General features: G+C 49.1%; 1 protein-coding gene across 4 annotated transcripts in view; it reads left to right on the top strand.

Moving 5' to 3' along the window:
- Positions 1-20,869, top strand: part of STX3 (syntaxin 3) — a 45,593-nt gene that overhangs the window by 11,511 nt on the left and 13,213 nt on the right. For all 4 annotated transcript variants that reach the window (XM_086677320.1, XM_086677317.1, XM_086677318.1 and 1 more), the window contains exons 2-5: positions 4,510-4,593; positions 17,091-17,190; positions 18,930-19,004; positions 20,018-20,085. In XM_086677320.1, the coding sequence (XP_086533446.1) occupies positions 4,510-4,593; positions 17,091-17,190; positions 18,930-19,004; positions 20,018-20,085 (327 nt within the window). The remainder of the gene's footprint in view (positions 1-4,509; positions 4,594-17,090; positions 17,191-18,929; positions 19,005-20,017; positions 20,086-20,869) is intronic.

Here is a 20,869-nt window from a genome sequence, read left to right as displayed (position 1 = left end):
TTCCTGTTTAAAGGTACTTATATCCAGGTTAAAGCTGTAGAGAAGTTGGCTAGATCTTATGTACGGCCCCTTTTATAGAGTTGTAACTATGTGCTATTCATTGCATAAGGAACTTTAAAATATTATTCCGTCCTCACAAAAGCATTGGTAGACGCTATTCTATCTATTTTGTGGGTAAGGAAATTGAGGCTCAGAGATGTTAAACCAGTTGTGTAAGGCTTGGTGACCAGTATGTGATGGAGCAGTTTACGGAACCCAGATCATCATCATGCTCTGTGGCTGACCTTACTGATGTAGCCTTTAGTGCGAGGACTTCCTCAGAAGAGAAGTCACTCGGGGCGCCTGGGTGGCGCAGTCAGTTGGGTGTCCGACTTCAGCCAGGTCACGATCTCGCGGTCCGTGAGTTCGAGCCCCGCGTCAGGCTCTGGGCTGATGGCTCGGAGCCTGGAGCCTGTTTCCGATTCTGTGTCTCCCTCTCTCTCTGCCCCTCCCCCGTTCATGCTCTGTCTCTCTCTGTCCCAAAAATAAAAAAATTAAAAAAAAAAAAAAAAAGAAGAGAAGTCACTCTTTTAGCCGTCACATCTTTACAGCAAGGTGATAGGGAAACTGACATTTATGAGCCACTGGTATGTGGTCAGTATTGTGCTAGAAACCTTCCGTATGTGATGTCTTCCAGTGCCCGTAAAAGTCATAAGGTGAGTGGTGTTATTACCATTCACAGATAAAAAACTCGGAGCAATAAAAGACTTGATTGAGATTCTCACAGCCAGTAATTGGTAACCAAAGGTTTTAGACCTAGGTTGTGGGTTACCAAAGACTTCTCTTTTCCTAGTTCACACTTTTTCTCCACTGGAGGTGGATGAGGCTGCCCTGCCCAAAGCCAAAAGGCGATGTCTTGGATGCGGGGGATCCCTGTACAAATTCCAGGGGTCTCAGAAATTTATGTCATGACAGAGAGCTAGGTGCCTTCCTCCCATGCTCCAGGACACAGTTGTTCCCAGCTTCCAGAAACTTCCCTTGGTCCGTCCTAAGATGGTAGACTCATCCTACTTCCTTCCATCCCGTGTTGACACTCACGGGTGTGTACCCACACACACGTACCCACATGGTATCTCCCTTCAGTGTGGGTCTCTAGAAGACCTCTGGAGAGAGGAGTTGGGACGAATACTTGTTAGCTCACCTTCCCAGAGGAGGGCTGGGCTCCTGTTTTCCAGTGAGGGTCACCGAGATCCTTGCTGGGAGATGGAGCTCTCTGGAGGCTACTAAGAGGCCCAAGTATTGACGATAGTGATAATAGGAGCATTTTATCTCAACTTTAGAAACTGCTGGCTGAATCCAGGCTGCAGTCCCTGTGGGGGCTGGGTTTTCATTCAGCTAAAAATTGATTAAATTTCTCTTACATATCTAGCACATGGTAAGTACTCAGTGTACATGTGGAATGCACGAATGAGTGAATGAATGAATGAATGAATGAATGACACGTACAAGTAATTTTAAGTGCAAGTGAGAAAAGCCAATTCCAGTGAAATGAATTTTCTAAAAACATTAGAATAATACTGTTTGAGTTTGTTGGGAGAGTGCTGGGAACAGTTGTGGAACCTGTTGGGAAGGCTTAGGAAGAGTAGAAGTGAAGGTACTCTTTGAGAAACTGGCAGAGATCTCTGTTTGCTTTGCAATTCAAATTCCTCAGGGAGGTTGGCTCACGATTGACCCCCTTCACCTTCCCCACATGATTCTGGGAAGGTTATCTACACCACGGAAGGCTTTCTGGGCAGGCACGTACGCTCAGAGTATCTGTTATAATAGATAAGGCAGCCCTGACCCTCCAGGGTTTATAGCCAGTAGGGAAAGACTGATAAATAAAGGGATAATTAACAGTAGGCTGTGTTGGATGCTATGGAAGGTCTGCACAAGATGCATCGGGAGCTTAGAAGTTTTTTTTTTTTTTTTTTTAATTTTTTAAGGTTTATTTTTGAGAGAGAGACAGATCATGAGTGGGGGAGGGTCAGAAAGAGAGAGAGAGAGAGAGACAGAATCTGAAATAGGCTCCAGGCTCTGAGCTGTCAGCACGGAGCCTGACGTGGGGCTCAAACCCACCACCACAAGATCATGACCTGAGCCAAAGTGACGCCCAAACAACTGGGCAACCCAGGTGCCCTGCTTAGGAAGGTTTTAAATTTTACATGAGGAGTGTCAGGGAAGGCCGACAGAGAAGATGGTTTGAGATTGAATTTAATTATTTTTATTTTTATTTTTTAGAGGTGGGAAGGGAGAGAGGGAGAGAGAGAGAGAATGAGAGAATGAGAATCCTAGTGCAGAGCCCTACACAGAACTTAATCCCACAACCCTGGGATCATGACCTGAGCCGAAATCAAGTCAGAGGCTCAACTGACTGAGCCACCCAGGCGCCCCCAAGATTGAATTTAAAGGCTAAGTAAAATTTTTCCCGCTGGGCAAATGCATTTCAGGAAGAAGTCCTTCATGAAAGATGGTCTGTCCAGGAAAAGTGGGGAGTTCCAAGTGCCTGGTTTAGAGAGTGTATCATGAGGAGAGGAACATGGGCAGGGCCAGACCTTAATGGTCCCTATGTGCTCTGTTGGGCATTGGGACTTTTAATCCCAGGAGAACAGAAAGAATGACTTTTTAGGAAGATGAGTTTGGGCGCTGTGGCACTGCCATCAAGTTCAACTCCTTTGAATGTGACTGTTAAGCTTGGGTTGCCGAAGGTTCCAGACAAGCCAGAGAATGAGATGATGGCGGAGCCAGTCAAAACAGACTCCGCAGATGTTTGGAGAGTCCCAGATTTCTTTTCTTTTCCTCTTTTCATTTCTTTCTTTTCTTTCTTTCTTTCTTTCTTTCTTTCTTTCTTTCTTTCTTTCTTTCTTTCTTTCTTTCTTTCTTTCTTTCTTTCCTATTTGTTTTTGAAAGAGAGAGACAGAGTGCAATCAGGAGAGGGGCAGAGAGAGAGGGAGACACAGAATCTGAAGCAGGTTCCAGGCTCTGAGCTGTCAGCACTCCTGACGCAGGGCTTGAACTCACGAACCGTGAGATCATGACCTGAGCGTAAGTCGGACGCTTAACCGACAAGCCACCCTGGAGCGTCCCAGATTTCACTGGGAATTCCCAGTAATGCCATCATCTGTTGAAGGTTGGGGGGTTGGTAGTGGGTAAAGAGGAGAGGGCCCTGGGGCTTTCATCGCCCGTGGGGTTATGAGTGTTTGAGAGGGCTGTTGTCTACTGCAGGTTGTGAAGAAGCAGGTGTAGCGGCTTTTCCCCTCCCCACCTTGACTGGCAAGAACCAGTTCTCCCTCTGAGCTTAGAAACGGTCAGCATGTGGCGCAGTGATGGGGAGAGTGTAGACACGTCTCAGGCCCTGGATGCTGGGTGGGAATAGAAGCACTTCCTTTAGATAGCCGTTTTGTGATTCTGTAGAGGAAGTGGAATGAGATCAAGAAAGCTGGGGTCCCCAGGGGTTGCTGGGGGCCGAAGGGAGAGCTTCCTTTTCCTTATAAACATGAGCTCTGACAGGGGATGACACACAGTACTGTTTTTTTTTTTGTTTTTTTATGCAGTAGGTGGTTAATGAAAACAGGAAAACCTTTGTTTCTACCCTGAGGATTGGAAGCAAGTGCTTTGGAGGAATTGAAGCTAGAAACTGTTCTCTTTGTTTTGCTTTGTTTTGTTTGAATGTTTATTTATTTTTGAGAGGGAGAGACAGAGTGCAAGTGGGGGAGGGGCAGAGAGAGAGGGAGACACAGAATCCGAAGCAGGCTCTAGGCTCTGAGCTGTCTGAGCACAGACCCCGACACGGGGCTTGAACCCACGAACCATGAGATCATGACCTGAGCCTGAGCCATCCAGGTGCCCCGAGGCTAGAAACTATTCTGATAGAGATGTCTGGTAGGGTGGATCACACATTTGAACATTGTGGAGAAGGGATTAGGAACATGGGGCCCAAATCCAAAAGACAGGCTAGAATCTGCCTGTCTCTACATTTTTGCTGTGTGACTCTGGCCAAGTTGTTCAACCTCTCTGTTTTAGGTTCTCCAACAGGAATGAGTTATAATAATGTCACCAGTACCACTGCGGACCCCCACTCCCACCTCCAGCAACAACAATAACAATAACACCTGGCATTTATTGAGTAGTCGCAGTATGCCAGGCACCGTGCAAACATGTTTTAACTTCCTCGTCTCATTTCTTTCACCACCCCCGAAGTACATAGTGCATGTCAGCATTTTACAGATAGGGAAACCTGGCACAGTGATGTTAGTAGCTTGCCCATCCCTCCCTTCCTTCCCCCACCCCCTGCTAGAAGTCAGTAAACAGTGCAGCTCGGGTTTAAATACAGGGTGATGGAGTCCGATATATTGCAGGGCTGTTCTGAGTTTTAAAGGAGATTATGTCTGTATAATGTCTAGTATAGATGTAGCTCCTGGTGAGCCTTCAAGTTCTGTTAGCTGTTTCTTGTGTTTTTAGCCTCACCCCATTCCTTTTTGTCTCTCACAGAAGCAGCTGACACAGGATGATGATGCCGACGAGGTCGAGGTTGCCATTGACAACACGGCTTTCATGGATGAGTTCTTTTCTGAGGTAGGCGACCTTCCTGTGCTTTTTTCTGAATGTACATAAGGAAACACAGCTTCCTGTGTAAAGAATAAAACTCGGGTCTTTCAGGTGTAGCAGAGGAAAGCTGGTCTTTTCCTGGGGTGAGGCGGCCAGACCCAGAAGTTACTGGGAGATTTCTCTTCAATACGTAATTGGGAGGGTTTGGATTTTTAATCTTCTTGAGAAAGTCAGCAGAAGGTAAATGATATGTAATTAATGAGATGCTTTTAAAGTCTTATGCTGCATGACAGCATTTTAATGATCTTCTTTCTTACCTAAGTTACATAATTTCAATACTGAGTCAACCATGGGGTCACAGCCATGTGTGAAAAAAAAAAAAATACATCTTTAAGCTTGTGATTCAGATTGATCAGATTTGTTGTTTCCCAAAATTCAGGCCCTTTGACTTAATTCTAGTGGAAACTGGGAAACTAAGAAACCACCAGTTTATTTTTTTCATGTTCAACAGGGGCAAAGATGGGTTGCTCCTGTCTACAGATTCACATAATCTTTGATCTCGAAGGTCCTTCTTGGGAGAGACTATGGCAGATGGTGAGCGGTGGGATTCAAATCTCTGCTCTGCTTCTGACCAGCTGGTGATCTTGCCAATGTTCCTTCACATACTTGGTTTCCTTATCTGCAAATTGGGAGTGATAATGTAATCCCTAGGGTTATTACGAGGATTAAATGGAATAATGTTTATAAAGCATTCAGTATAGCATCTGACGTGTCTGTGCCTGGTGAGTGATTCTCCAGACCAGAACAAAAGCATGAAGAGTTCAGTCATGGAAGTTTCTGCCATCATACTGTGGTTTCTTTATTTAGGTTTTTTATTTTTTTTGGAAAGAAGACAAGAGGCGCCATATTGTTTCTGCAGGAGGAATGTGGGCACCTCCCGTCTCTAGATTGTGGATGTGGAAAGTCACGCTCTAGCTTGCGGGGCCTGGCGGTTCATGGCAGCTCCTCTGGTGGAGTGGGTAGCCGGTGTAGGAGCGGACTGGCGTACGTGTGGGCCTGAGTGGGAATTTGGCTGTGAACACTCCACGGTTCCCCACGCTCTTCATGGGTGGGTCTGTCCTTTTGGCCAAGAAGTCGTGGTGAGACCGAAGAGCGCAGAGTTTTGTGAGGCCAGAGCTTGTTCCAGGTGTGGATCATGGAAAGAGAACGTCTTCTCAGTGGTGGGGAGGACTTCAGGAGTTGTTGGATGCCACTGTCGCTTGCCCTCCGATCTTGCCTTGGATGACCAGATACGTTAAGGGACTTCTTCCCTAAGATAAGGCAGCTTCGCCAATTATGGTCTTCTGCCTCTTCTCCTAACCCAGCAGGAGGGTCTCTGAAGGGCAGTATCCCCTGCCAAGTGGGAAGGTGATGTGCCTCCAGGACATGCTCTCAATTCATCCTCATGCATTTATTTTATTTTATTTTATTTAAAAAAAAATTTTTTTTTTAACGTTTATTTATTTTTGAGACAGAGAGAGACAGAGCATGAACAGGGGAGGGTCAGAGAGAGAGGGAGACACAGAATCCGAAACGGGCTCCAGGCTCTGAGCTGTCAGCACAGAGCCCGACGCGGGGCTCGAACTCACGGACCGCGAGATCGTGACCTGAGCCGAAGTCGGCCGCTCAACCTACTGAGCCACCCAGGCGCCCCCATCCTCATGCATTTAATAGCGGTTGACTTTGGTTAAGTCATTTACCCCACCTGGGCCTCTAATTCTTGCTCAGCAAACTGGGAATGTTAGTACTAACCTTTCAAGGTTGTTGTGGAGATAACACGAGGATCACACATCTGGAAAGCATTTTTTTAAATTTATTTTGAGAGAGAGAGAGAGTGAGTGAGCATGAGTATGTGTGATGGGGGAGGGCAGAGGGAGAGAGAATCCCAAGCAGGCTCTCTGCACCCGTGCATGAGCTGTGAGATCATGACCTGAGCCAAAATCAAGAGTCGACACTTAACTGAGCCACCCAGGTGCCCCTGGAAAGCATTTTTTTTTTTTCAACGTTTATTTATTTTTGGGACAAAGAGAGACAGAGCATGAACGGGGGAGGAGCAGAGAGAGAGGGAGACACAGAATCGGTGCCCCTGGAAAGCATTTTTTTTTTTTTTCAACGTTTATTTATTTTTGGGACAAAGAGAGACAGAGCATGAACGGGGGAGGAGCAGAGAGAGAGGGAGACACAGAATCGGAAACAGGCTCCAGGCTCTGAGTCGTCAGCCCAGAGCCTGACGCGGGGCTCGAACTCCCGGACCGCGAGATCGTGACCTGGCTGAAGTCGGACGCTTAACCGACTGCGCCACCCAGGCGCCCCCCGTGTTTTGATTTTAAAGCACATGTTTTAAAATTACAATCTGACCTTTTAGTGGTAGAAGAACTGGATCGATCCACAAATATTATTTTTTTTTTCAACGTTTATTTATTTTTGGGACAGAGAGAGACAGAGCATGAACGGGGGAGGGGCAGAGAGAGAGGGAGACACAGAATCGGAAACAGGCTCCAGGCTCCGAGCCGTCAGCCCAGAGCCCGACGCGGGGCTCGAACTCCCGGACCGCGAGATCGTGACCTGGCTGAAGTCGGACGCTTAACCGACTGCGCCACCCAGGCGCCCCTGGAAAGCATTTTTAGACAGAAAAGTGCTGGCTGGATAGTTATTTTTGGAGCCTTAACAAGACCTCAAGGGCTGTTTGTTTTTTTGTTTTTTGTTTTTCTTTGCTTCTTTGTCAGATGCTTTTCTGTCATTTAGGGGAAAAAACCCCAAACCCTGTCATATTTGGGGTGGAGAAGAGGACTGCACGGTGGGGTGGAAAGAGCATCATCTTTGGAATGGAGCTCCTCGTCTGCCACTAGCTGTGATCTCGGGCACATTCCTTGACTCCCCTCAGTCTCCGTGAGCTTATCTGTGATATGGGGAGTAGCATCTTCAGCTCATAGATGTGTTGGGGAGTAAAGGAGCCGACACTCAGAAAGTGCTCAGTGTCGGCTTAGGTAAATGTTACTGCCCTGCTTTCCATGGGACGGAGCCCCAGGAGGGTAATAACGTCGCAGAGAGGCAAGAGGCTGTGGACACAGAAAGAGGCCACCCAGGCTCTGGGCGCCCACGAGTTCTGGTCCTGATGTCAGCTCTGCCATTACCAGCAGTATAACTTTGGAAGAGCTGTTTCACTACTCTGAACCCCAGCTCCCTCTAAGACAGGAATAGCAGTGTTACCTGCTGGGTATTTATTATGAAGATAAATCGAGGAAGTACGTGGATGTACCTGGCACAGTATGTCTCCAGTCAGTGTTAGCTGTCATCACTGTTCTGTTCCTGATGTGTTAGGGAATAGGGTCTGGAAATAGCCTTGAAAGTGGGATAGAGCACACGCCAGGGCCTGGGGGTTTGGGGAAGTGAGGGGGGCTCTCCCTTCGTGTAGCTGGGGAACACACTGAGAGCATCCTGCCGAACACGACTAAATAGACTGCTTGGGAAGGCACTCTTGTGGCAAAACCTGCTGTTTGGACTTGTTCCAGCAAGCAGGTCCCAGTGGCTGTTTGTTGAGGACTGATTATGTGAATCACAAGCCGGTCAGAGAGGCGTGTGCAAGGGGCAGGTGAAGTCACGGGATCAGGATGATTTCAAAATGTGCACTGCGCTGTTTAAGACCCACATGGCTTTTCCAGCTTCTCGGCTGTTATGGGAATGAATTGGCCCTTGGGTTTTCAGGACTTGGAGGATTAAGCCAGGGTGTCTAGTAAATGATAAACCTCAGGTTGTTGTCTAGTTTGTGGTCACCTGTATTTTCTTTGTGCTGTTTGGAAGAGAGGGCAAATTTTCCGAGGCAGAAACATTAGGGGCTTATTGTTTATTTAAAAAAAAAAAATTTTTTTTTTAACGTTTATTTATTTTTGAGACAGAGAGAGACAGAGCATGAACGGGGGAGGGGCAGAGAGAGAGGGAGACACAGAATCGGAAGCAGGCTCCAGGCTCTGAGCCATCAGCCCAGAGCCCGACGTGGGGCTCGAACTCATGGACTGTGAGATTGTGACCTGAGCTGAAGTTGGATGCTTAACTGACTGAGCCACCTAGGCGCCCCAGGGGCTTATTATTTATATTGATTCATGCATTCAGCAAAATACACAAGTGTTTACTGTCTTCCACACAGCGTGTTCAGTGCTGGGGCGAACAGCATTCTGTGGGGCAGAGTCCTTTGCCCTCTGGTGTCTCTTTATCTGGCGAGGATGACAGAAATGTGTAGAAAGTCATGATCGTAGCAATGTCAATAAGGTCCTCTGGGAGCACAGAAGGGGAAGTGTTAAATTCTGCCTGGAGGAGCGGGGAGAGGTAAGGTGAGGGAAGGCCTCAGTGGTTCCTACCTAGACCTGCTTCTCAGAATCACCTGGGGAGCCTTTCACACGTCTGCATGCCCAGCGCGGAGGGCCTGCAATGGCTTAGGCTTTTGGATTTTGAGGAAGTCCGTTCAGATGATTCTTTTGCTTCTATCGTTATGAAATGCTGCTTATGAAATGCTGCAGGGTAGACGGGGGGGGGGGGGGGGTTTGAAGGTGCTAAGCAAGGAAATGCGGGGATCAGGGTGTGTTGTAGGAAAATCATTCTGGTGGCAGTTCATGGAGGGCAGGAAAGGCCAGAAATGGAAAGACGAGCCAGTTGGCTGGGGCCCTGGCAGCTGGCAGGGTGTATCATCCAGGGATGCTTTTGAGTGTCCGTGGCACAAGCGGTAAAGGTGTGTAATCATTTCACGTGTGAAGAAGTCAACAGCGCGGTGTGGTGGGTCGGAGGTGGTGGGGCTCTAGGTCAGCAGCTCTGTGAGCCTCTTGGCTTTTCCCTTGGCATTGAGAGTGGAGTCTGTTCTGATGACCTACTGTATGATGATTCACTCCAACCTTGAGGGCTGTAAGACCCCCATTGTGTAGTGAGGACAGATTCTGTGGGCTAGAAATTCGGGCACAGGGCACAGTGGAGGTGGGTGAGTTTTGCTCCGCAGTTTCTGGGGACTTAGCCGGGAAGACTTGAACAGCTGGACGCTGGAACCTTATAGAGAGTTCTTTATTGAAACGTCTGGTGACTCAGGGAAAATCTCTGGGGAGACCTTCAGTTGGAGCGCCTATGTTGACTTGTTTCTGTGACTCGGGCTTCTTAGCATGGCCAGCCCAGGATCATCGGGGTGTCACGTGGAGGCACAAGGCCCCCACACGAGATTCCAGCTGTGGAAGGCATGTGGGACGTCACTTGTGTGCTCTGATGTCGAAACAGACACAAGCCTGCCAGGTTCAAGAGAGCGTTACATAGATACCCCCTCTCAGTGGGAGGGCCATTGAAGAATTTGTGCCGGGCTTTGAAAGGTCCAGAGCCACAGCCCCTGATGACACCACCATGTACCCGTATCACACGAAGTATGAAAGGGGGAAGCCAGAGACGTCCCCGAATCCTTTTATCAGGCAGGAAAACCACACAAATGCTCTAAGCTGACTTCCCCTTGTGGCCCATTGACCAACAACATATCACATGATGACGGCCACTCCTAGCTGGGAGGGACACCAGGAAAGTGAGCACTTAGCAAAGGGACAGCGTTGCGAGGATTGGCGTAGAAGTGATCATGATTCATTGCCTGGGGCGGGCAACATTGCTGCCCAAGCAAAATCAGAGTTCTGTTAACCAGAAAGGGTGGGGGCTGGGGCTGGCTATTAGGTGCATCAAAGCACTGTCATCGATGGCATATGAGATGCCAGAAGGCTCCGGTGAGCAAATATAACTGAAAGATGCTTTTTACTCTTTTCCACCCTTGGGGATTTAAAACGCACATTTACTTATTAAAGACTCTGAGAAGTCCTGCAATAAAGAAACTCGCTTATCTGGCTCATCTCTGCATTTATTTTTTCACAGAGCCCTTTCTGACTTGTAACTTCTATTAGCAAGGATGAACGGTTATGTTTCAGAAAATGCTATTATAAAGTTTTTGAGGGTTTTTTTGGGTGGGGGGGAGGTGTTTAAAAAAACAAATCTGTGAGACTGGTTTGCCGTTGTAGATGAAGCATGCTTGTCTCCTGAAGTTACTTGTATTCACTTATTTACTCATTCAGCAACCTTACAGTCAGTGGCGCCCCATGCGTGGCCAGGAAAGAGACGTGGTCCCAGCCCTAGAGGGCACTGAGTCAGGGCTGGGACAGGTGAGAGTGTGCGATCAAGGTGTGGTGGCGCCTCGGGGGGCAGGGCAGTGCCTGCTTAGATGAACTGGGAGGGGAGCAGCTGTGAAAGCAGAGACCCTTCTGCGTAGGCTTGATTTTTGTTAGAACAAAGACCCTCAAAGTGAAGAACACATGGAAGGCCAGGCATCGAGTCAAATCTAACAGGTTAAGTACTCTCTCATTCCTTCTTCAGGTGGAGTATTTGGTGGGTAGGTGGTTGGTTCCGTGAGTCTGGGTTCCTTCGTTAGGCAGCACAAAGCTCTTGCCAGTCACTGCTCGTCTGCTCTCAGGCCCGTCCCCCGCCCTTCCTGTGCTCTGCTCAGGACTGCAGGGAACTCATTCCCCATGTTCCCTTGCCAGCTGGCTTTGGTGTGTTTGATGTAGGGGACACGCTGGCGGAAGACTCTAGGAGGAGGGAGGAGGCCCTAGTTTTCCTCCCCAGACATGTCTTCTCCGTGGGCTCAACTTTTGCTGGGTAGACCCTGTCTCCATGGGGCCTGTTCTGCTGGGCAACTCCACTGTGGTCTGGCTCCGATCAGAGGGGCCCTGGCCTTGGGCCCTGGTGACCCCGCTCTTGGTCATTTCCAGAGTGCCTCACCATCCTCTGCTTGGCTTCCTGGCTCTCCTGTCCCCGTGGAAAGAATTCCCCATGTTCTCTTATTTTGGCTGACATAACGAGATAGATAGGTTGTTGTTTTCCTGACCAAGTTTTCAGTGATGCAAAGCCCAAATGCACTTAATGGATTTGAGATTATTGTCTGATAATACTGGTTTTCACTGGTCAGTATAACTCTGAGATTGTTCATTTCTTTTCATTCGTGAATGGGATGTTCCACTGCTTTGTCACTAGTCTCCGTAAAACCCTTGACGCACTTGACTTCTGTTGCTTGGACTGAGACATCTCTGCCCCTTCTTTCTTGCCGGAGTGTGTATTTGTTTTCCAGAGCAAAGACGCAAACAAATTAACAAGGACGTGGCTGGGAACTTGTAACACAGAGACTGTTCGGGATTCTATTAGTTTTGGGGAACAGTCAAGGTGTATGAATTGTGAAAAGGAGGAGTCATTTGACCCTTACAATCCCTTTACTTTGTCATCTTAACGGGGTGGTGCATAAATAAATATGCAGGAGTTAATTAATGCCTAACTAGAGGTACAAAGTATATGGGAGCTTAGGGGAGGCAGAGACTCATTCTTAAGTGGAATGGACAAAGCCTTCCCCCCTCCCCCTCGGTAATCTGCCACTTCTCTAAAGTAGGACTTTCTTTGCTTTCTGTGATCGAATTGGATTCCGCCGGGTACTTAGGTCCAGAAGGAAGAGGCCATTCATGCCTTGAAAATAACTCCCTCCTTTCAGTTAGACAGTGGTGAGTAGTATAATATAGTAATCATTGTTCGTTCCCCGAGGCAACACCCAAAAGAGTGGTTGACTGGCTGTCCTACTTGATCTCCTTGGGTGGCTGCTGACAGCATCATGGGGCATGTTGTTAACATTGGGGACCGCTGTGGGGCTTCAATGAGACGTGCTTGTGAAGGCACAGCGGCACACCTGGCACATAGTAAGCGGACAGCATTTGCTGGCTTTCCTGGGATTCTCATTATCGGCGTACTTAGTGTGCACGTACTTTGTGTTAAGTGCTTGATGTGTATTATCTCATCTTATCCCCACAAAAATACTCTGTGTCTTTGTTTTTCTTTGGAAGCACTGGTCTTCCTCTAAGGTGACTTTCTGGGTGTTTCATGGTGGCAGCTACATGCAATTAGTTTTCTTTCGTGCATTTGCCAGATAACCAAAGAATCATGGGAGGAGGGGGAACTTAGTCTGAAATCTAGGCTTCTAACTCTAGGAAGTGGGACATACGATAATCCTCAGTTTCACAGATGCAAGAACCAGGGCTGGGGGCTTGTGGGGGGTGAGCGGATTGATTGTTCAAGGTCATAAAACTGCTGGGGGGTGGAGCTGAAACTTGACCCTGGCCTGTTTGATTCTAACATTTTCTTCCTTTGCTTTTTTCTTTTCTGTTCTCTTTCCTTTATTTTCTTTCTTCCTTCCTTCCTTCCTTCCTTCCTTCCTTCCTTCCTTCCTTCCTTCCTTCCTTCCTTTCTTTTCTTTTCTTTTCTTTTCTTTTCTTTCTTTTCTTTTTTCTTTCTTTCCTTCTTTCTCTTTTTCTTTCTTTCTTTCTTTCTTCCTTTATTTTCTGAGAGAGAGAGAGACAAGAGCATGAGTGGGGGGGGCAGAGAGAGAGAGGGAGAGAGAATCCCAAGCAGGTTCCGCACTGTCAGCGCAGAGCCTGATGAGGGGCTCAATCCCATGAATGGAGAGATCATGACCTGAGCCAAAATCGAGAGTCAGACGATTAACTGACAGAGCCTCCCAGGCACCCTGATTATAACATTTTCTGAGCTATACTGCCTGGGTGGCCACATTACTGACAAATCATTGAAAAATACATTTTAGGGGCGCCTGGGTGGCTTAGTCGGTTAAGCGTCCGACTTCAGCCAGGTCACGATCTCGCGGTCCGTGAGTTCGAGCCCCGCGTCAGGCTCTGGGCTGATGGCTCAGAGCCTGGAGCCTGCTTCCGATTCTGTGTCTCCCTCTCTCTCTGCCCCTCCCCCGTTCATGCTCTGTCTCTCTCTGTCTCAAAAATAAATAAAACGTTAAAAAAAAAAATTAAAAAAAAAAAAGAAAAATACATTTTAAAATGTAACCTGCAATAAGCGGGCACTGACCGAGGAGGTAGTGGCCGCAAATTGAGTATGGTGATTAAAAAACCACAACTTTCTGGTTGGTTCCCTCAGTCAGCAACGTTTCTTGGGTGCTCTTGGTGTATAATGCTCTCTTGTAGGGAGCCTTGGTTAGAGAACGAAGGAATACGGCATGTGATCCCAGGGAAAGGCAGTCTCACAAGACAGGGAGTGGACCGTGGGCATTAGCCCGACACAGGCTCAGCATGCAGGGACTCGCGAGAGAAGATAGAGAGGAGCTTCCCATCCGTGGTCCTTGCGCCTTTATATCTGGTTCATGAGACAGGGTTTGGTGTCCAACAGATGCCTGGTTCTACCTCTTTCTGAAGCACGTCCTTGAGGGAGTTCCTGTCCTATGAGCTGCGGTATTCTCAGGCACGAAAAGGAGCTAGTGGTTGGCAACCTCACAGAAGTGCTGTTGAAGGAACTTGTTTCTGACGCGTGTATTTGTTAAATCAGTTCAGATCCTTGTGTAAAGCAATGTCAGGATATTTAAAACAACCCCGAAGAAACACAAACAGCCCTTGAGTTTTAGATTCATAAAAGATCTCATACTAGGTTCCTCCCTCCTGCCATGATTCTTCGGTTATCTGGCAAAGGCACTCCAGGAAATTAACTGCACGCAGCTGCCACCATGAAATACCCAGAAAGTCACCTTGGAGCAAGACCAGCGCTTCCAAGGAAAAACAAAGACCCGGAGTTCAGAAAAAGAAGAAAGCTTTGTGATTGGCCAGTTGCCCATCCTGGAGTCCTTAGATGGGTGCTGTGATTATTTGGGGAATTGGCTAAGTTACTGGAATACTAAATCAGAGTCCCTGAAATGCCTCCAGATGGTGGGGTTGGGGAGGATTGAGGAAGACGGCAGCCAGCTGCGCTGGGTGGAGGAGGGAGGAGGTGGGAGCAGGTGCCCGTGCTCCCCGGGCTGGGAAGTCCCACAGGCAGGTTGGGGGTGGAGCAGCCAGGGCCCGGCTCTCTCATCCATAGGCCACCTACCGCCCAGTCTTCAGATGTCTGGAGTGACTCTGAACTTGAGGCCTGACAGCTGACAGCTTCCTATCTCGTCTTTCTACCACTGACCAAAATTCAGGTCTAGATGCTCTTCCACTTTATGAAATAATATTCCGGGATATATTTTCTAAGACAGCGAATTCAGTGAACATGCAAAATCCAAGGACTTACAGTCTGTTAACCGTTAAAATGTGTTAAACCCTTTTTATTTTTAAATGTTATTTATTTTTTGATTTTGAGAGACAGAGCACGAGTGGGGGAGCAGCAGAGACAGAAGGAGACACGATATCAGAAGCAGGCTCCAGGCTCCGAGCCATCAGCACAGAGCCCGACGGGGGGCTCGAACCCACAAACCACGGATCATGACCTGCACCACCCAGGCACCCCTATTAAACCCTTTTTAAAGTGGTTTGTGCATTTTATCTAGAGAGCCTTTTTTCTCAGTCCTGTTTGATGTAGTGAAATTCCTTTGGCAAGACAGTCAGGAGATGGAAATGGGAATGTGGTTTGATGAACATGGTTTTGATGTGAGAGATGAAGGGAAGGGTAAGGTGGCAATTTCTGGCTTCACCCAAGGGCCTGATTCTGAGGTGGCTACACCTCTGGAGCCCGTCAGCATTCCCAAGTGGTAGCATGGGCCCTTTGTGGAGCTGGGTAGGTCTGGGATTCTGCTAGAAGTGGAACAGAACAGAAAGTCGAAAGATCAAGTCTTAGATGTAAAGCAGAGAGCATCCTAGTTGGAGTCTGGAGAGCTCCAGCATCCAAACATCCGTGTTTGAGCACCCACCCAACCATCACCTGTGACCTATGACCTCTTTAACCTTTACGTTCTTCGTGTGAATGATGGTCCTCCGCGCTACCATGGATGGTTTGCCAGCTGTTAAAGTGCTTCACAGAAGTGTGGGTAGCTACTAGGGTTTGGATTTTTTTTTTTAATTTTTTTTTTTTTTAACGTTTATTTATTTTTGAGACAGAGAGAGACAGAGCATGAACGGGGGAGGGTCAGAGAGAGGGAGACACAGAATCCGAAACAGGCTCCAGGCTCCGAGCTGTCAGCACAGAGCCCGATGCGGGGCTCGAACTCACGGACTGTGAGATCGTGACCTGAGCCGAAGTCGGCCGCTCAACCGACTGAGCCACCCAGGCGCCCCTAGGGTTTGGATTTATACCCTGATGATACGATTACATTGATGTTTTATTCTACATCTTTTTTTTTTTTTTTTTTAATGTTTGTTTATTCTTGAGAGAGACAGAGTGTGAGCAGGGGTGGGGCAGAGAGAGAGAGGGAGACACAGAATCCGAAGCAGGCTCCAGGCTCCGAGCTGTCAGCACAGAGCCCGACGCGGGGCTCGAACCCACAAACGGCGAGATGATGACCCGAGCCGAAGTCGGACGCTTAACCGACTGAGCCACCCAGGCGCCCCTTAGTCTATATCTTTTAGCAAGTGATTCCACTCTCAAACTGCAGTTCATCAAGACCGGTGTATTTGTAGAGGGGCAGAGTCCACAGCTCTGTTGGCAAAAGCGCTGATTTGAGGGTTAGAGAAGTCCACTTTTGTTTTTCCCATTTTCTATTTAATCTGGAGATTAATGACCAGGATTTCAAAAACGAGTGAATTATTTGCCAGAGGAAAAGCATACTGGACAGCACACGCCAAGTTGCATTTTATGGGATCGCTGATGTTAAGATCCTACCGGGTGGTATTTTACGAGGTTTCTTAACTGTCGTAGTGCTGACAGGCCCCACCTTCTGGAAGCCTGGCGGCTAGACCTGGTGGGTATGGACAGAGGAGGCCTCTCTGGTGCTCCGCATCAGCAGGGGCCATGTTGCCTTGCAGGAGCTGGGGTGGCACTTAGTGATGTGATCTTGTGAGCGTCTCGTGGTCCTGCTCTCTCTGGGAATGAAGCGCCACAGGAAATATTTTGTGGTGCACCCTGTGCATGATCAGGAACCTCAGTCGTGTGCAGAAATGGCCTGTGGCTGGTCACCTGAGGGAATCAGCTAGTAGGAGGCATTCCAGCAGAACACACATGCGGGGGGCTCCCGTGTCTCCTGAGGCAGCCGTGCTTAGTGTCTTTCTCCGTCTCCATCTCTTCTCCGCTCCACTCTCTACATCCGTTCTCTCCGTTCACTGCTTTTCTTTCCTTCTCCCCTTTCCCTCCCCCCCATCCTCCCTCTCTGCTCTTCTGGATCTGGGGGCGGCTGACGGGTCTGCCTGATGGGATGTGTGTTGGGCCTCATCCTCCGGCTCGTCGTCATGGGTTTTCCTGGCCCTTCTTGACTCCGGCCTGCAGCCTCCCATCCCAGGGGGGCCAGCGTGTTTCTCTCCGGGAGCAAGGCGTGTGGGTCTTTGGTGACTGCTCTGGACGTTAGTTGATCTGGCCATGCCAGGGGCCCTCCCCGGGCGGCAGAAGACTTTCTAGTCCTCACATTGCCCCACGAGCCCCGAAGGTGGGCAGCTTTCCCCCGAGACCTCTGCTAAGCTTTCCTCTCAATCGTGGTTGTGTTCTTCCTCTCCCAACAAAGGCCATTGTCTTTTTGATTCCAGATCGAGGAGACTCGGCTCAACATAGACAAGATCTCAGAGCACGTGGAGGAGGCTAAGAAACTCTACAGTATCATCCTGTCCGCACCGATTCCTGAGCCAAGTGAGCGTTTGCTCGGAGCTGAGTTGCCTGGCGATGGCCCTTGGCATTGGGGCTGAGCCAGCCCTGTTTTCCTCTCTCCTGGGAGGGGCGGGGAGCGTCTGGCCCACACTGCACACTATGCACACGTCGTGTCCTCTTTCCCTTCCCTCCCGGCCCAGCTCTTCTCTTCGTGGTCGGGGCCACTGAATCCTTGTGGCCAAACGCTCCTCCCCCTCCCATCCAGTCCCTCTCGTGACCTGTGGTGAGGCTTCCTGCTTCTCACGTTCCTCATCTCCGTCCCATGGCTGTGCCTTTGCGGGTACTGTTTCCCAGCCCCCTTCCATATCCTGCCAGATCAAGGCCATCTTCTTTCCCTGAGCTGTTCCAGAATGGGTCAGGCTCGCTTCAGTCCCTCCCATCCCGAGAGTCCCGTCTGTTACCGCCAGCCCGGCAAACTTTTTCACGTTTTTCCAGTAGGGTTCCAGGCTGTATTTTAGGTTCCTTAAGGACAAGGAATGAGCCAGACGCTCTGTCATTTCACTCTGAACTGTTCAGTGACTCTCTGGTGCCTGAAGGTTAAAGGTGGAACGTTTCAGCAGAGCACGTGGGACTTGTCTCGGTCATGGGCCTGCCCTTCTCTGCACCCTTTTCTCCCGCCACCCTCCCCCATGTCACCCACACTTTAGCCAGACTCAACTCCGGTTGTTCCCCACATGGTTCTTGTCTCTTTGCATCTTTTACATACGGTCCCATCTCCCGGAGACTCCACTGTTCGTCTCCTTTTGTGCCTGTTGAACACTTCCTCCTTCGTCAAGACTCGGTCTTACTATCATCTGTCTTTAGAAACCTTTCCAGATCCCTCCAGACTGTGCTAGAGGCTCTTCACCAACACCCTGTGCACACCTTGGCCAGAACTCACACCTTACTCCACACTGCACATTAGAATGGCTGATTTATTTGTCCCTTGTCCCCCATTAGGCCCTGAACCTCTTGAAGGCAGAATCTATATCTTCTCTCTGATGTGTGGGTATCTAGCTCAGTTCTAAGCTTGTAGCAGGTGCAAAAGGATTTTTTTTTTTTTCCAATGTTTATTTTTGAGAGAGAAAGAGAAAGCAGAGAGCAGGGGAGGGACACAGAGACTCCCAAATAGGCTCCACACTGTCAGTGCAGAGCCCGACATGGGGCTCAAACTCACAAACCCTGAGATCATGACCTGAGCCAAAGTCGGATACTTAACTGACTGAGCCACCCAGGTGCCCCTAGGATGGTTCTTCAATGAGTAGTCATGGCTCATACTTACTTTGCTCCATTCATCCTAGAATAGCATCGTACACATAGTAGGTATGTCATAAATATGTGTCTGAACCTAAATCGATGAACCTTGGTTGAAATCCCTTTCCCTCAGAGGTCCCATGAAACCCTCACCTACCTTTGAGCTGAAGCCGTCATGATAAACCAGATGATTTCCTCAAAAAGGAAGCTCATAATTTGGTGTGCCAGAGAATTACTTGGGAAAGCCTGTGAAAAAGACAGATTGTAGGGCTCCAACCCTGGGTGTTTTTATTCTATAGGTCTGGGACAGAGTGCCTGGCAAATGTCCCTTAAATAAGCTGTCTGTGACTCCAGTGACAGATGACTGGGGAACACCTCACAGTAAATAAAGACTGCTCTGAGAAAGCTCCCACCTCCTCTGTTGCCTGGAATAGCTCACAAAGCCAGGAGTCTTGCTGACTGATTCTGTCTGTCTTTGTTTTACCCAGAAACCAAGGACGACCTAGAGCAGCTCACGACCGAGATCAAGAAAAGAGCCAACAACGTCCGGAACAAACTGAAGAGTAAGAAGGGAACAAGCCGGCCCCTGCTACTGCCCCCCTCTTACCCGCGGGGCCTGGCTCTCCTGGACCGAAACGCGTCCTGGTGATACACCCGTCCCCCCTCAGCCTGTGGCTTGGGCACTGCCCCAGAAATTCTGCCCGTCTCGGAACCAGGGCCGTAGGTGAAAGAGAGCAGAACTGGTGTATGCTTCCGGCGGCCGAGTCGCCGTGAGACTCCACGCTCCCACTTCGTCCCTTGACTTTACCGGTCCCATTTCCCCAGCCCCTACGTACATGTGAACAGTAATGCCCGCGCTGTCTAGGTGCAGAACATCTTATTCTTCCGGCTACAGACATTTCTTGGGGGGCCAGGTCTGCGGCCCTCCCACCCCCTCCCACCCCTTCAGTTTAGACCCTCGTTCAGTGCGGCCGTCGTCATAGACGGAGTTCCCCTGGGGCCCCAAAGCATTTTCGCCCAGTTGGTTTGGGAATGCAGACTGTCGGTCAGAGGGTGGAGGCAGCATTTATATTTCTTCCCCCCTAAACAAATCACACACCTGTCCTCGCGGGTGGAGGTGGGGGTCGTTAGGGGTGGCTTCCAGGAGTCGCTAGGGAGTGTGCGAAGCACGGTGCACATTCTCGTTTGCTGCGCACGTGGGTGCCGTGAGGGAGGCATTGTCCTTACTCCGTTCTACAGACCAGGGAACAGGAACACTAAGAGAGGGAACGTGGCCTCCCCGGAGTCCCGCAGCTAGGGGGTGGCAGGACGAGGATGTGAGCCCGAGTCTCCCGGTGACAGAGACTCTTGCTGAGAGCCGCTGTGCTGAGATACAGTCAGACGAGAGCTGGTACAGGCAAGGCCGTGGCCTGAAGGCCTGCGGCTCACACGTGAGCTGACATCTCAAGATCGCAGGTGTCTCTTGCACCCCTCGGTGCGCTGGGTGTGAGGAGGCGCGGGGAGCCGGGCACCGAGCAGCGTGCTTCCTGGGGGCGAGGGCAATGTGCTGCTGGCATAGCCTTGCTCTGCCCTGCAGGTATGGAGAGGCACATTGAGGAAGATGACGTGCGGTCGTCGGCAGACCTTCGGATTCGGAAATCCCAGGTAAGACTTTCCCTGGTCTGACGCTTGTCTTGTCCGGTCTTAATTGTTTTGTTCTTAGCTGTGGAGTCGTATTTTATTTTATTTTATTTTATTTTATTTTATTTTATTTTATTTTATTTTATTTTGTTGTTTTGTTTCATTTTGTTTCATTTTGTTTCGTTTCGTTTTGTTTTAGTTTTATTTTACTTTAGTTTGTTTCATTTTACTTTAGTTTGTTTTACTTTATTTTATTTTTTTAAATGTTTATTTTGAAGAGAGAGGGAGAGAGAGAGAATCCTAAGCAGGCTCTGAGCTGTCAGCACAGAGCCCGAGGCAGGGCTCAGACCCACGAACCGTGAGATCATGACCTGAGCTGAAGTCGGACACTTAACTGACTGAGCCACCCAGCTGCCCTAAAGTACAATTCTTATTTGGATTCCTTTCGAAGAACTGGTGAAGGAAAGCTGCCCGGGCTATAGTAGGGGAGGGGCTGGAGCGCCCCCCCCCCCCCCCCGCTTCTCTAAGGAGGCCCCCGAAGATCTTCCCAAGACTCGCTCCCACAGGGCACAGCTTCAGATTTAGTGCACCTCCTGTTTTACAGGAGAGGAAACTGAGGTCTTCTCTATAATCTTTATTTTTGAGAGACAGAGACAGAGCACGAGGGGGGGAAGGGCAGAGAGAGAGGGAGACACAGAACCTGAAGCAGTCTCCAGGCTCTGAACTGTCAGCACAGAGCCCGACGCGGGGCTCGAACTCAAGAACCGTGAGATTGTGACCTGAGCCAAAGTCAGATGCTCAACCGACT

This window comes from Puma concolor, chromosome D1, assembly GCF_028749965.1.
Source record: "Puma concolor isolate L17-30 chromosome D1, mPumCon1.1.hap2, whole genome shotgun sequence".
Taxonomy (NCBI): domain Eukaryota; kingdom Metazoa; phylum Chordata; class Mammalia; order Carnivora; family Felidae; genus Puma; species Puma concolor.
Note: the sequence above shows the minus strand (reverse complement) of the source record. Positions and strands in the feature narration are given on the sequence as shown.